Consider the following 16,770-nt stretch of genomic DNA (forward strand, 5'->3'; position numbering starts at 1 on the left):
GAGGCCTTGGGCGGAGGTATCATTCTTATCCTGTGCAGCCTCATAAATTGTGTGTGTGTGTACGCACCTGTGTGTGTGTGTGCACGCACCGCCACCACACAACCATTCCAGGTGCTTGCCATATGCACCAAATGTGAACTCACGCTTGATGTCCATTCACGGATGGCAGCATAAGCACGTAGCTAGCAGCCTTCCGGTTCTTATCGAGATCTTGCCGCACGACCATTACACAGTCCAGATCTCCATCGTCATCCGCATCAAACGCGGCAATGCCGTAAGGGAAGACCTCAAACAGCTGCAATACCAAGCGAAGACAAATGTACCACTGAACTTGATCTACTAGTACCAGCAGTAATAGTATTCTGTATTTTGTGCCACAGCAGCTATGCAGATGCATTGAACCAAACTACTTTGTGTATGTAACTCAGACTTTTAAACAAGCCTAAATGTTTATTCTGACAGATGGCAAACTGCGTTGTTGCCCCAGCTGCTTCCGAGAAATTGATATACAGCGCCAAAACTATTTGCGAGCACTCATAAATTATTTAGGTGAGGCGTATAGCATGTGGATAGCTGTATCGATCTAATGTTCTGCTATATTACCGTGTACTTCGTGACATGACATGAAGTTATGAGTTCCAATAAGCGGTTTCCTATAGTATATACAGGGAACAGGATCCTTTCCTTGCACGTAGAAACGGATGTTTGCGCGGTGAATGCACTGTGCTATTTTGGCGTAACATTATAATTCAGTTCCTTTACTTGCCAGCAGCGGACTTAAAAATTACGGTTTGTTAATTTCCTGGTCGTGCAAACCAATTTCCATTTGCAACGATTGCAGACAGAGTACTAAAATTACCTTTCAAGCAATAGTTACTCTTGTACTGAAACCTAAACAGTCAGCCAAAGAGCCGATTTGCTTAAAATAATACCTATTTACATTTTATTATACGCAGCATTTAGCTCAGCATCGGTTATCTTTCATTGCTCAAAAGCTTCGGTTTTCACTGATTTCGTGGCAGCATCCGTAGTAATATATTTGATTCAATGCAGATCGTGGGTCCATGCGCCACAAGTACAATTCGGGTGTCTGGTCTCTGAGTAAGTCACTGACAGGCACTGTGCACTTAAAAAAAAAACACATTGACGGTACTGCTCCCCGTTGTCGGCATGCTTTCTCGCACTTCGGAATGTTTCTGCTCTTTTGACATTGCTTCCGCGCATAAAGTGCGATAGTGCTTGGAATTTGGGTCGAATACCTCGGCATTTACTGAGACGTCATCTGTTATTTGATGCTGGTTATGCAGGATGGGGCAGAATTGATAGAATCCGTAACCTTAGACCATCCATATTTTAGAGCGCATATTTTCCAGCATAAACTCTGATGCAAGCGTTAACGTTTGGGGGGGAATTACCTATCAGCGCGATCATTTACCGTTAATCAATTGCACCAAATGAATTGCATTTATTTCACGGCCTACTATAGTCGGGCTAATTGATCGCCTCAGCACTGAAGCATTAAACGCTTAGTTGTAAGCATTTCTAGGCGGAAAATACAAACATTAGGCATTTTAGCTAGAAAAGGAGGGCCTTTGGATAACGGAATGCTTGCCGTGTTTTACGCAGATGTAAAAACTAAAAAAACAAATTCTATGCACCGGATTATTCAGGTCCCTAATTCGGGTACAGATGGTCAGTTTGCCGCTGATATCGTAAAATCTTACCGCAGCCCGGTTTCTTTTGTACGCACCTTAAATGCATCTGTGACATCGTGTTTTAGTTGGTGTTTTGCTTTTCCTGAAGCCATAGGAACTTCTAGCAATAATGCTGGAATTATCACTAGGACACAAGAAAATGGCGACTGCATGTTTCCACAGAAAATGCGCATTCCTTTAGCTCTTTCGCTTGACTGGTGAACAACCGACGACGAAGTTGAGCCCCCTTGAAATAGTACAAGTGCTTATATATACTTCCACAGCGAAGCGTTTTCCTTCTTTCTGCAGTGACAGTTTCAATAACCAATGCAGTTTCAATTACAAGCTCTCTATTTTTCATACGCCTCCTGGACGTCACAGTGATAATTTATTTCATAGTTTTCCTCTACATCTAAGTTTTCACTGTTTTCATCCTGTGCGCTAAATACCGTATTTGATTTATTTAGTCGTCTGCCAAATTGGAAGCCTCCAGTTGGATTCAGCAGATTGCAGTCATAATTGCATTCTGCAGAGAATGAGGGGCATGAAGTCCCTATACAGAGAAGTGAAATTTGTGTCACGGTACACGAAACAACATCGTTTTTAATCTGTGTAATGGGTGCTGCTTTCTGGTTTTACTTGATTGCATTATTCTTATTGGTCATACAGACGTACAAGAGGAGAATATTTGTGTTGTATAAAAAAAAAGGCCTAGCCGAAGTTCCCGAATGGCAGTGTTAGAAATTGGTGGTGCACCCTTTTAGGAGTTGTCAATTGTCACTGAAATTTTCGTCGCTCTTTCTTTAATCTCTGAACTGAAAGAGGCGGTGCCACGCGTAGGTAGAATCGGGTACTGATTTGATCGATGCGCATAGATAGATGCGAAACTCAAGAGGATAAGAGGAAAAACTAGAGGGAAATGAATTCAGAAGTGTATAACCACGAGTAGAAAAGAAATTGAGTCGGCAATTCATAAGAGACCTGTGTTCCAGTGAAGGCACTAATGGAGTTCCTCGAGAACACCACATTTCAAATTCACTTGTCACGAACACGCACACTAAAGCCGCAGAAGCACACAAAGAAAATGCAACACGTGATCAAGAAGAGAGAGTACAAAAAAAGACAGTAGACTTCATTGATGACTTCAACAGCAGCACTCTCCGGCTGGGAAGGTGGTGGTAACAACTTTATTGAGACTCTGCTCAGTTATGATCTGGCCGGCCCGAGTCCTAGAATGGCCCCTCACAAGGAGCGACCCTTTCGGCCAAGGCAACGAGGGCTTTTTGTAGTTTTTCATCCGGCGTTCTGAGCAGCTCCTTTCACGTCTGTTGTGACGGAGCTGGCAGGAGTGACCTGGGAGGGGTTAAGCCCTCGCCCCCCCTCCCCCCCCCCCAAGGAATGTGATTTTGGGTAGCCAATATTGGGTTCCATTGCCCGTTGGTAATTATGGCTAGCGAATGTGGGCTGGGGAACGATTTAGTTTGGATTCGAAGCAGGATCGAGGCTTGCACTCGCGTGAGGCTTGCCTTTGGAGGCGGGTAGATTCGCCTTGTTTGCTTGTAGTAGTTTGTTATTTCATGGTATGTCGTCGGTGCCTCATCCATGGGATCCGAGTCTGAGGGGCACACCTCCCGGTTGATTAGACCTCAGGCTACCCAGTGCGCCTCCTCATTCCCTTGATTTCCCGAATGGGCAGGGACCCATACGAGTTCGACATTATTTTCATTTGTAAAGACCCGTAGGACTCGCGCTGCACAGACGCGTATGCTGCCTCTAGAAAAGTTGACTATTGCCCTTTTGGAGTCGCTTATGATAGTTTGCACGGAGGGATTCATGATGACCAAAGCAATGGCAATCTCTTCCGCTTCCACGGTGGACGCTGTTTTTATGGTCGCGGCGTTGAGGATACTTCCCTCTCCGGTCATGACGCTCACTACGTAAGTTTGGTGATTTTGCTTTGCTGCATCGACATAAGCAGTGTGCTGGTTGCTTTGGTACCTTTCTTGAGTGGCCTTGGCTCTGGCAGACCGCCTCTTGTCGTGTCTCTCAGGGAGCATGTTCTTGGGTAACGGTTTTATAACCAAACGGCGTTCGACCGCACCGAGTAATGTTGTTCTTCCTGCTGAATTCATAACGGGATTCAGCCCGAGTTTATTTAGAATGGCCTTGCCAGTTGCGGTGCTGGAGAGTCGTTCACATTGGGCTGTTTTATGGGCCTCCACGAGTTCATCTAGGGTATTGTATATTCCTAGCTCAAGTAATCGTTCAGTGTTCGCAAACCTCGGGAGACCAAGGGCAGCTTTATGAGCTGTGCGAAGGACGCTGTTAACCTTTTCCTTGTCAGAAAGGCATAGGTGGTAGTAAGGGAAGGAATACATGACGCGACTGATAAGGAAAGCCTGCGTCAGATGGCAGATATCAAACTCCTTCATACCGCGGTGTCGTGTGGCTACTCGTCTAATTAGGCCACATATTTGGCGGGCTGTCGTCCGTAATAGGACAGTCGCCTCAGAATTATGGGTGATATGTTGAATTAGCGTGCCCAGGACTCTTATAGTCAGTACGGGCGGAACTGGGCGGTCTTCCATACTTACTCGTATAGGTGAGCTTACGTCCCTTTCAGTGGAGTGTTCGGTTGATTTATCTCGGATGACGAGGAGCTCCGATTTTGTCGGCGAGCACGCTAGACCATTCTGTCGCACAAAATTTTGTACGGTATCCGCGGCCTCTTGTAATGCTTCCGTGATTTCTCCATCGGAACCGCTATTGGTCCAGATGGTGATATCATCGGCATAGATGGAGTGTTTGATATGCGGGATCCTTTCCAGTAATTGAGGCAGGTTTCGCATGGCCACATTGAAAAGAAAGGGGGAGAGGACCGCACCCTGAGGGGTGCCCCTTGTACCTAATTGAAATTGTCCGCTTTTCATGTCCCCAAAATGTATTTCTGCAGTTCGATCTTTGAGAAAGCTTGTAATATAGCTATAAGTGTGCTTTCCGACATTCATTTGGGCTAGATTTGTGAGTATTGAAGCGTGTGACACATTGTCAAACGCTTTAATCACGTCCACCCCTAGAATTGTACGGCTCTTATAGGGCCCGGATGTAGGATATCTTGCCGAATTTGCCACATAATGTCTTGAGTGGAAAGATTTGATCTGAAGCCTATCAACGTATGGGGCAGCAGCCCATTGCTTTCAGTGTACTCGTTTATCCTGTTAAGAATGACGTGTTTCATAACCTTCCCCAAGCAAGAGGTCAAGGAGATAGGGTGGAGATTCTCTAGCTCCAGCTTCTTGCCTGGTTTGGGTATGAAAATTACGTTTGCATGTTTCCAGCTGGTGGGTATAGTTCCCTCTTTCCTGTCGATGTTGAAAAAATTGGTGATTTCAGTAACCGACTGATCGTCTAGGTTCCATAGCATTTTATTGGTGATGCGGTCCTCGCCAGCCGCCGCTGTTGTTTTGTTGTTGTTTAGGACAGCACGTACTTCCGATTCCATAATTTCGCTGTCTAGTTCCCTGTTTTCCTTTCCGGTAAAAGCTACGGGTAGAGGAATATCGGTGCTTGTATTAAAGTAGCGGTTTTTTAGAGCTTCAAAAAGGGCATCATTATCTCCCGGGAAAGAGTGTATGATCCTCTGAAGGTTCTTTTGTGATGCTCTTTTAGTCTGACTGGGGTCAAGTAGGTGTTTAAGCAGGAACCAGGTGTTTTTGCACCCTAGCTTCCCATTAAGGCGGTCGCATAGCTGTTGCCAGTGTTCCTGACTGAGCTTTCGTAAGTATTTCTCGATATCCCGTTCCAGTTGCGCGATGCGTCTGCGTAGGCCACGGTTGTGTTTCTGCGCAAGCCAGCGCTTCTGCAAACTCTGCTGCGCAGACCACAGGTGGACCAATTTAGCATCTAGAGCCGGGCCTTCCTCCTCCTGGTCTACCTCCGTAGTCGAGTTAGCTGCGTCTTTGAGAAGAGGGGATATCCATTCTTCAAGGTTTGTAATGTTTGCGGGTTCGCGTCTATTTGCGAACATACCGCAAAGCGTCCCATTTAGTGTGCTTGATTTTCACCTTATTTCGCTTGTAGCCTCTGGAAGGTACCGTAATGGAAATAATGTAATTGTCACTACCAACGTTTATTTCGGTATTCTCGCAGATGGCATTGTCTATGTTCCTGGTGAAGGTCAAATCAGGCGAGGTGTTTTGACTCACGCTATTGCCTATGCGGGTCTTTCTTTCAGGGTCAACAAGAAGAGTCCAATCAAGGTCTTGAGCGGTCTCCCAGAGTTTAGTGCCCTTCTTTTTACATTTTTGGTAGCCCCAGGCCGAATGGTGCGCGTTAAAATCTCCCAGCAACACGAGTTGTGCATGCTTTGCAGTTTTATATGCTTTGCCTATTAGTGTAGCTACTGCTAGGCTTTTATGGGGGCTATAAACATTCAGGATGTAGAGCGTTTGGTCCGATCGTCGTTCTGGCAGGCTTTCAACGAAGGTGTATGACACTGCCGTGAATTCAAGGTTTAATTTGTTGGCGGTCAGATTTCTGTTGACCATGATCGCCGTGGCTGGAGAGATATCTGGAGCGGTAATTTCGTTGTAAGCCGCAAAACCTGATAGTTTTGCCGCTATCCTAGTTTCCTGGAAGGCAACTATGTCAGGTTTGGTATGGTGATAATGAAGCGTGTATTACAGAGACCTGCGTTTACGGCGAAAGCCCCTGCAATTCCACTGCCAGATTACAATTGGTACTTTGGCCATCACGTTTGTTTTTGCGGTTCCATGCACGGTGAAACCATGCTAGGTGTTTTTGTGAGCACTCCGGAAGCGCATTGAGCCACACAATTGCGTAGCATCCGTGGCTACGCAAGCATCTAATTTGCTTATTTGTTTTGGTTGTCCGCTTCTTTCTTAAACTATTTCGTCAACCCTTTGCGTGGAACATAAGAAACCCCGGTAGTCAGGGAGTTTTAAGGGAGGATCGACGGATACAGTTAAACGATTTACTTATGAATTTTGAAAGTTAAATATAATTTGTGATATTACAAGAAAGGTGGCGTGCAATGCATAAGATCTCACGTTTTCTTTTTTGTAATGAATGCAACCTCCTTTCTGTATGGCATAGTAATCCATATTGTGAAAATCCAACTTCAGTGCAGGGATATGCCTTAGTATTCCGAGACTGCCCTTGTATAAGTACGCTATATTTATTTACCCAAAGCGCATAGCCTTTGAGATCTATTTTTCTCAATTGTTTAGTCGAGTCCTCGTGTGCTGATGCACGGCGCGATGGCCCACGTGATGCTATTAAGCCAATAGCGACGCGTCGTCGGCCTTGGCCAGAGCGCGCGAGGAGGCGGCATTCTTCAAAGCGTGGCAGTACTTTACGAAGTTTAAGAAATTTTAGCCAGCTGTGTCTGTTGCCAACGGCGGACGCGCGCCTGTAGGAGCGGTGGCCGCGCGGCGACCGTGACGAACCGTGTCGCCGGAGAATCGAGGCCCGTGGCGTGACGTCACAGAGAGGGCGTGGCGACCTAGGAGCGGTGGCCGCGCGGCGACCGCGACGAGCCGAGTTGCTTGAGAATCGGGGGCCGTGGTGTGACGTCGCAGTGCGGCCACGGCTCAAAGTCCAGCAACGGCGAAGAGGCGAAAGCCTGGCATAACGTAGCTATCGCTACAAAAACCCTGCGGTTTGATCCGCCGTGGGAGAAGAGAGGTACCGGAGCGGGAAAGCAATTACACCACTCAAAACAGACGCTTCAACGCTGGCACTGACTAAACAGTTCTTGGGCAACCTCTTCGGCTGCAACTGCTCAGTGGGCCATTAGTTGCTAATCATAAACGATCTCTCCGACGTGACCAGTTGATGTTTCAGTTGTACTCCCTGTGTCTGCAGTCGATTCGATAAGACGAAATACCTCATCTGTCCACAATCAATGCCTAGAAGTAGGTGTACAAGCCTGCTCACTTCCCTCATCTCAGCAGCATAGGTGACAGACTAATTTCCCCCAAGAGCTCTGTGTTGAGCAACAGCCACCCAGCTGAGAACCGTCATCCCATATATAAGAACGTGCATCGACCTCGCTTTCAAAACAACGATTTGATCTAGCTCATTCAACATATAACGACTCACTTTAGCGATCTAAAAACCGCTATCGCTCCATTAAAATAAATAAACACCACAAAAGTGAAGAAGGCTACAAATAGTTCTGTCCTCTCATACAAACAACGTTCTCGTTATATACACATTCGTAATCGTCCAGTGAGCTGTTGCACCTCTGTTTACCTAGTAGAGTTTGCATAACTGTAAGAGCAGTAGGACATGCCTCGAGGCCGTTTAGCCATCATCGCATAGCATATCCAGAGCTTAAAGTCTTTGGACCGCGAGTATATTTCTGTAAAGTATTGAGTTTTGCCTCTGTCCCTGTGTTTGGATTTCGTCATTTCACCGCTGGATATGTTGCGGATATGCAGCGGTAAACAAAAATGCGGAGGTAATTTTCACTTAACATTTTCTTTATAACTACATACTTCATAAATCAATTCTTTCATATCTGATTTCTGCATGGCAATGTAGTTTTGGTAATATGCGATCAGGTTCTTTATCCTATTTGCAAGGAAGTGCTAAGCTGCTCATGAATCTTTGTTCACACCTTAGCTGGACCTCGTTCTCTTACCTAAACCAAAGAACATGCACTGCGTCAGTAAGAAAGCTGAAGGTGTGGTAATTCGATGCGGCCAGCTCAGCGCTGTACAGACGAAGGGGAAGTTCCAACTGCCTGCGGTGGATGCTCACTGCTTTGACTCCCTCTCACCAAAGAAAGTGAACTACGACTCGCAGTATCTTGACGATACGCTTGGAGAGATCGCGACCCCTTGGCTGCGCGACACTGGACTGAATCAGGCCATCATGAAAACTCGCATGTTCACGTCACTCCGAGCATGCGTGAAGTAACATCACGCCCACTCTTCGTTTATTCCCACGAAAACACGAATCTTCCGTTAGTTTCTTTTTTAAAGCATATTTAGCGCCAGCAAACAAGGACGGAAGGGAGACGACAACACAATGCGCTAACTTCAACAAATTAATTTTCAGGAAGTACACCTATATAAACCATGCACAGTGGCGCCACCTCATCTAAATCTTATCCATCCAAAAAAGCCGTCTCCTTATCTAACAGGTCGATTGAAGGGGCACTAACACACGTGTCTCTATTCCGCCAGATAGCCTGCGCTTCAATGATCTCTCGCACGTCTTTATCTTTGTGCTTCGCAAGAACCCGACCGGATTCATAGACCGGCGCACAGCCGCATTCTTGACAGTGGGTTGACAGATGACCATATTGCTTATTTTTCACAGTTTGGCAATGTTCCCGTAATCGGTCATTAAGACATCTCCCTGTCTGTCCGATGTCACAGGACAGCGGAAGCTCATATACAACACTCTCTGCGCATCCCACTGGCGCTTTCCGATGATTCGTAGAGCACCCAGCAGCTGGCTTACGGTACGGGTCTGTCAATCGACAAATAGGTATTTTTATAGCGTGCATTTGGTGCCTTCCCAACATAAATTTGACGCTGTCTTAGTATAACCATTATCGATATAGCCCTTCGCTAATGTTACTGATGGCCCGACCCCCGTTATACAATCCCCAGTAACATTTTACCAATGAACAGTGAAATTCTTGAAGAAGAAGCGCACGGTAAAATAAAAATTATGCATATCCAATGCAAATGTTCGCTTCTATGGGAAGCGAAGCTTTAGTAAAATGGTTAATTCAGTTTTTATCAACTAACGGTGATGCGTCGATTTTTGTTTACTTTCATCTTATGTAGCGAGTAATCTAATGGAATGCTTTTGTATACCCACCACAAACGTCGCAACTTTGGCGTAATGCAAGTTTTATGGTTATGGACTGCATCGTTCACGAGCCATGACGAAATGAAAAGGCTCATTCAGGTGGATGAACAGAAAAAATACCAGACGTATCAAGCAAGGTTTGGGCATTCTGTACCTCTTGTGTCACATTGGGACTTATTCATACTGCAGGATTCGCAAACAATGGGCACATTCTCAGCGGTACATATCGAATGGCCAAATTAAAAAATTAATTGAAGAAACATGAAATATAATGTACCATTCTAATAACAAATCGGTGTCCTTTAGAGATATCTGTGAACCGACCTCAAATACTCAGGATTCGTGCAGCAATAATATTGAGTACATGCGCAATCCAGTAAATTTAACTGATTCTTGAATTTATTGTCTTTCAGTAGTGAGTATTATTATTATTATTATTATTATTATTATTATTATTATTATTATTATTATTATTATTATTATTATTATTATTATTATTATTATTATTATTATTATTATTATTGCCACCCAAAATGCAAATCAAACGCGAACAGGCCGGTCTAAGGCTCAGTAATATTAATAGTAAAAATAAAAGTAATACGCTCGTAATTTACCATGTGATTTCAGGTGCGCTGTATTCAAGGCGATAAAGAAGCGTCACCAAGTTCCTTTACATCGTATTTGTAAACTAGCCACTTTTAAAATTGTTTGTGCAGGTTCCACTTTTGTTTCTCTAAATTTCAGTACTACAGTTTGCCCCGTCAAACCGCCGGCTTCCTGGCCGGTATTATGTATTGGGTAAGCACCATATTTAGAATCAAGCAAGCAAGGCTATCCCATTAGTTCCAAACGCCGTCACAGACAGTGCAGTACAGAAGCCCTGAAATGAGGGCGTCCTCTGAGAAAATAAACTGTATTCTCACATTCTTTCTTTCTCGCTCTCTCTCGCTCTCTAGGTTTGAGAGTATGACTTTGCAAGTTATGGCTGACAGCCTAGAGGAGGCTGTGGCCGTAAAGAGAATTCTGCGCGGTTATTGAAGCTGTAGACATTTATACAAGAAGCAGCAATTACGTCTCTTATTTCTATCTTTTGCGAGATCGTTCCTTTTTCGCTCAGACAGCTCTTACTAAAATAAGGGTGTTCCCTGGAAAAAGAAACGACAACTTTCATCATCGCCATCACAGGGGGACGCCAGGAAATCTGCAGTTAGAAGATTCTCTTTCAGTTCTGACTGGTGGTTTTCTTTAAGGCTTCCTCACTACATACCCTCATTTTAGCTGAGTTTCTGGAGGTTACATTGGCTCTACAAAAAGTGAACTCATCAATCTCGGAAGTTGTAATAGTAACGGATTCTTTATCTTTATATCCAACTAGCTCTCACTTCAAATAGTGCCTCACATATTTCACGTACATTTCATTGTATAATACCCTCTCACTCAACATTAGTTAGATTGGTATGGGTGCCTGGTCACAAAGGATTAGATATGAATTAATTAGTAGACAGTTTGGCGATTGCAACCCTTAGAGGTCCGATTCTCTCGGTCTTTTCTGTATCAGCTTTCATAACTGCTGCTAGGCTCAGGAGACGTTCAATCATGCAAGACTCCTGGAACTTATTATTAACAAATTTTAATGATTATCGACATCTCCTATTTGCTTAGACCAGCAACTTCTGATGTAATAGAGAAGTCAAAGTCCTGTCACTAAATTCCAACATCGAATACCTGCATTAATCTATTATCTACATCTCTTGGGTCTGGCGCCCTCCTCCTTGTGCTCATACCGTGGTGAGGACGAGACAATAGAACACTCCTTCCTGTGATGTCGCCATTTTTCTTCATTAAAGAAACATACTTTAGAAGGACACATTCATGGTGCTGGATTGATTATAACGCTTCCCGATATTATATATTTGGGAGCGTCTTCATTGGGAAATTATCACAGTTATGTTGGTGCAGAGGTAGTGTGGTATGTAATTGAATGAACACGCTTTTCCTGCTAAATTCTAAATTGTTTGTTTGACTTCATTCTTTTTTAGCTATTCAGAACTTCCCAATAGCTATACTTTTTAGGCTCATAAAATCGTTTCCTTAGGTCACACAATTCTTTGCCGATTCCCCCCAGTGGGTATGAGCCACTCTTGTAGGCAAACGAACAAACAAACAGGACAGCCCGATGGAGAAAGGAGCGCCGGGGCCCAGCAGCCTGCGCTCGCACTCACTGGCTGTGCCAAGCACTACTTCACCCAGTGAGGCCGACAGTGTCTGCGGTCAGCACGGCTGCGCGTGTTGCCTTGAGAGCAGAGTCTGTGAGTGATGTCTCACCTTTGCCTAGCAAATCGCGGGTAACGTGTCACCGCTAAGATTTGGGCCATCAGCTAGCATTTTGTACCGAAACATGAGAGACACTGGTGCCAACATTTCAACGTTTGTCATAACTGCGTGGGCTAAAGGCAAATGTGAGGCTTATCCCGAAGAGCGACCTGAAGAGCCTCCTAATTTCACGTGTTTGCCTTGTTTCTACAGCCTTGTTGCTGCAGCTTTGTTCCTACGACAAGGTCCACGTTTTGGTTTTCCCAAAACAGACGCCTAAAGCGATGTCACAAGCAGTCTAAGCTACATGTTGTTACTACTAAGTGCTCTCAATATAGTGATTGCATGTCTCGACGTATATTTTAATGCAAAACAAGTAACAGTGCCCACCTTTTGTCCAACAGGGAGCTCCATTCTACGGCGTTATTTTGCAGGTATTGGCTGTGCAATTGCGAAGTTCAACCTATTGTTAAAGAAGCGGTCTTATAAGTCTATCAGTAGCTGTTGATGTATTGTGCGTTGTTTCAAGCAAGGGCCTCACGTGCAGTATTACAAGGACAAGTAATCAGATTTGCTGTCTGTACCACTTCAGCGCATTAGATGAGAAGAGAATGAACTCAAGTATACACTTCATGCGGACCAGCTTCACCTATTATTTTACGTTTGCACACTCACGCCTGGCATCATTAATTATCGCCATATGTGTCACCCCTAGTAATACGCAAATACTAGCACATGAACTCCTTCCTGGACAAGGCTAACTACTAGCCACTTAACTGCATCAGCTGCGCCAAACGCTCGTTCTGCAACAGTTTTAGTGCTTTGAGCGGTATATCGAATCGAGACAGCTTCAGAGTGGGCCCCTGCTACGAACTGGTGAGCTCTCAAAGTAACACGGAAGGCGATGCGGTGATGTTGACGGCAAAAGCTGAATTTCTTCAAAGTTTAGTCTAACACGTGAGTGGTTAGTTGATGTTAAAAGTTACCTTGCGTGCACCACTGCTGTTCGTCTGCGTAATACACAGAACAAACAGGGAGAGATGTGTTTGCTTGAGGCGTTGTGTGCCATATTTTATAACATCTCAGAGGGTTGAGCATCGTCATTGCCGTACATGCTACATCGCTGCGTAGCATAAGCATTAAATTTGAATTCGGGGGCTGCCCGTGCCAAAATCACAATCGGATTATGAGGCACGCCGTAGTGGCAGACTGCGGATTGATTTTAACGCCGTGATGTCCTTTCGCGTGTCCCAAAATCTAAGTGCACGTGCGTTTTCTATTTAGCTCCCGTCAAAATGCGGCTACCACACTCGAGATCAAATCCGCGACCTCTAAAAAAGCCATAGCGGCAAAGCTACCACGGTGGGCACATAAATGCTGATTTGACGGTCGACCGCTTCCGTAGTGTCGTCTGGACCCTGAGGTGCACTTTAATTAGTACGGCTCTGCTTCTACGCGCCTTGCGTAATTTGTCCGCTTGACATATTTGCATGGTGTTTATTTTTCAGGAATATTAGAAACGTACTATACCCTATCTTAAGCTTAAGCTTATCCAATTTCCACGTAACCACTGTCGTATAGTAGAAATGTTTGCTTGCCTTCCCACGCCACCTCCCCCCCCTCCCCACTGTATCAGAACTGCCTCTTCTCCTCCTTCCTTTCTACAGTTATATGTACATCCCCTGTGGTCTCACACGTTAGTGGAAAGGGAGGGGCTACAGCTTCTGCAGTGCTTTTGAGGGGGTTCACAGATAATTACAACTGTTAAGAGGCTAATGAGGCGCCGCCCAGGCAGCTTCAGATGGCATTGCGCACATTCTACGCTGTGGGGCTCTAACGATTTGCTCGCATCGCCTTTCCTCTCTGACTCACTCCTGTCACGTATACACTCGATCTTAACCACCCCGGACGTGGTGTGCCAGACAGCAGCAGCAGCAGTGAGAATGTCGAAGGAAGAGGCAAAGAAATCTTCGCTTTAAAAAGTTACAGTGACGTTTCACTTCGTGAACGCGGGTGACGCGCAAGCGAACGGGTACTATAGAGCACCCGACGCTATCGGCCCTCGGTGCGCCTAGTTGACTACACTGTCAGCCATGCAGATCGTATTCAAGACACGGTTTCGGGTGGCTACGCCATACGCAGCAGCCACCGGAGTAGAATGCCCCGTTGTAAACATTCGCTCACTATCTAGATTACTTAGCAGGGTGCGGGTGCACACAGGCAAACGTGAACACTTCACACTCGATGACCATCGACACTCGCTATCAAAACACTGGCGTGAGGAATCACGGCAGCAGCAGCGAGCAAAGTGACCTCCGTGCTTTCTATTGCTTCAACGCAAAGTGAGCGTTGAGAACACAGCGCACGCAAAGCAATGAGCCATCGGCCCACATAGACTGTGCCCCCAAAGCAGATCATTTTCAAGATAAAGCACGCGCGACCGCGCGTAACCGTGACATAGCGCAGTATAGTGGTACCACTGACAGGGTACTACCGTTCAGCACCGCATGGTTGCACAGGGGTTGAGGAGAGCATTCTCGCTTTCTTCCCTCGTGAGAGCTAACGCTTTGAGATGCTGTCTTTGAAACGCTGTACCTCTGGTCGCAGCATTTGCGATCAGAGGGGGCGGCAGGCGCTTAACGGGGTTCCGAACGTGTTGCTTGAGATAGTGGCGCTCGAAGTACGGTTGGCGGTGCCCATTGTGCTAATTAAATGTGCAGACGAAATTTGCAGACAAACCGGAGCCAGCACAGAGGCCCACGCGCCTTTCTCGTTCGCTCGCTTCGCGGCTTCAGACAAACACTGCCGATTTCATGAGCTGGCCAGTTAAGCCTGCACGTAAAACTTTTAATCAGACTAGAGCATAACAGCCGTATTTCTACTTACCGAAGTGAACCTTAACGAAATCACTGAGTAATTTGTGTTCATCTTAATATATACATTGAGAAAATACTGCCAGCTCGTTATCAATTTCTTACCTTTCCTTTTTTTTTACAGATTTGTTTCACGGCCAGTATCCATTCGTGTACGACAACACGGTGGTGGCCGCAAAGACCACAGAAAATTCTTCCATAGGCCAGTGTACGTATTACCTTGCATTGAATAATACATGGCCGCGTCTCAATTGTTGTGGATTCCGGGCCACAGTGGATGTATTACTATCGGGCTCAATGCAAGAATTATCATCTACAACCGTGAGCAAAAGTATACGGACCACAGGGTCAGAGGAAAAACTGAATTTTTTCGTCATTAACACACATAAACTGAAACTGACGAGTGTACTGAAAATTTCGGAATGCCAAGTTTGAACTGGTGTCTTCAATTTCAAATTCCATTCACAGGCAGAGCGGAAAATCAGGTTTATTGGGCAATCCCTGGTCCGTATACTTTTGCTCACGGATGTACCTATGTTGGAGGGGGAAGGGAAGGAGGGAGGCAGGGATGAAGACGTTAACATAAGATTGTCAAAATAAATTCTGAACGCTAAACTGGCGGCTTTGCTCAGCTGTAGAATGTTAAACGTCATAACTGAAAGAGACATGGGATAACTACCAGTCAGAAAAGAACATCCCTGCCTATCTAACTGTCCTTCGCCCACCTCTCCTCCAGAAGCAATAACAGTGCTGCTAACGCATAACGCTTTACCAATTCCTCTTGCTTATCGAGAAGTATTAAGCATGATTCGCTCCTACAACTACATATTAGATTTTATCTGACCGCAATATAATCAACACGCCTACCTACTATATAGCAAATTCCTCTTGCAAACTGGTTTATAACTACTAGAGCTGCATTTCGAATAGCCTCCACGCGAGGTTTGTTTGTTGGCTGGCGCAATGACTGCATAAGCCATTCTTAGCCGCATGAATACCTTGACACCCGACGCGCCCACAGTTGAGAAATGCTATTGGCGTTGGCAAATTTGATGTCATCTGTGGCATGCAGATTTGTTGATCCTATAGCGGGAGTTGGTCGTTCTTGCGAGAGCCCGGTCTGTCATAATAGTTAAATCTGTCAAACTTATACCTATAGTCATCAGGCGTTGTAAGGCCAACAAGTCTGCAATCTATTGCAGAAGTTTCACGTTTGGCCTGTTATGCTGCTCTCACGTTCGCCACGCAGTGTCCAGAAATGGCGTGGGGAGACTCGGGGAACAAGACCGAGGGATGCCAATTTGCGCCCACCCCCTCTGACCACGGCGGCCTCACTACTGATACGCTAGCTGTATCATAAGTTCAGCATGTAAGCTTCGGAATGCGTGAATAGATGACATGCGGTTTTGATTTCGGTGTCGTTATGTACAAGAAAGAAGGCACCACTCGACTACGCGTGTGCCGCGTGTACAGATGGCGCAGTTATCGAGCCACGCATGACGCAATTTTAGCTAAATTTACTCTCGCGCGCTGCGTTCCCCGAGGCTTAGCCCTGCAGTGCGTTTGCCGATCCTACCGGAAGTGATCACAATTGAGACAGTTCACTGAGTCATAGTAGGTATAATCCATCAAACTCAAACATGTGCTATGCAGTAGTTATCAGGCTTAGAAGTGTTCTGTCTTTTGCAGAAATTTAACGCTTGCTTGGTTACGGTGCCCACGCGTTCAGCGCGCAGGGGTTAAGAAATGGTTTGAGAAGACTCGGCAGCCAGTCAGAACGTGTCCGTCTCTATAGGAAGAGCAGTCGCCGGAGATTAAGCCAAGCGCAGGAGCCCCAACCTTCTAGTGCGGCAGGCTCGAGCAGTACAGGGCAGTTTAAGGCGCTATCAGTAGGGGAGTCATATATTCAGTGACCGAACAGCCCCTGCGAAACAGGCGTGCACTCTGCAAAACAGGGACCATGCCCAATGGAGAAATTAGACCGTAAGACCCCCAAGAGCTGTGACATAAGTTAGGTGTGCAACCTTTTTGATGAGCGT

General features: G+C 45.7%; 1 protein-coding gene across 6 annotated transcripts in view; it reads left to right on the plus strand.

The window, feature by feature from the left end:
- The window catches only part of LOC135913024 (lipopolysaccharide-induced tumor necrosis factor-alpha factor homolog), a 541,041-nt gene that overhangs the window by 480,935 nt on the left and 43,336 nt on the right, over nucleotides 1–16,770 (plus strand). For 5 of the 6 annotated variants that reach the window (XM_070532213.1, XM_070532209.1, XM_070532210.1 and 2 more), the window contains one exon: nucleotides 14,856–14,939. In XM_070532213.1, coding sequence (XP_070388314.1) covers nucleotides 14,856–14,939 — 84 coding nt within the window. Of the gene's footprint in view, nucleotides 1–11,704; nucleotides 11,855–14,855; nucleotides 14,940–16,770 lie in introns of those variants that run through there. The other variant, XM_065445662.2, reaches the window with a different exon arrangement.

The sequence above is a fragment of the Dermacentor albipictus genome, chromosome 1, assembly GCF_038994185.2.
Source record: "Dermacentor albipictus isolate Rhodes 1998 colony chromosome 1, USDA_Dalb.pri_finalv2, whole genome shotgun sequence".
Lineage (NCBI taxonomy): Eukaryota > Metazoa > Arthropoda > Arachnida > Ixodida > Ixodidae > Dermacentor > Dermacentor albipictus.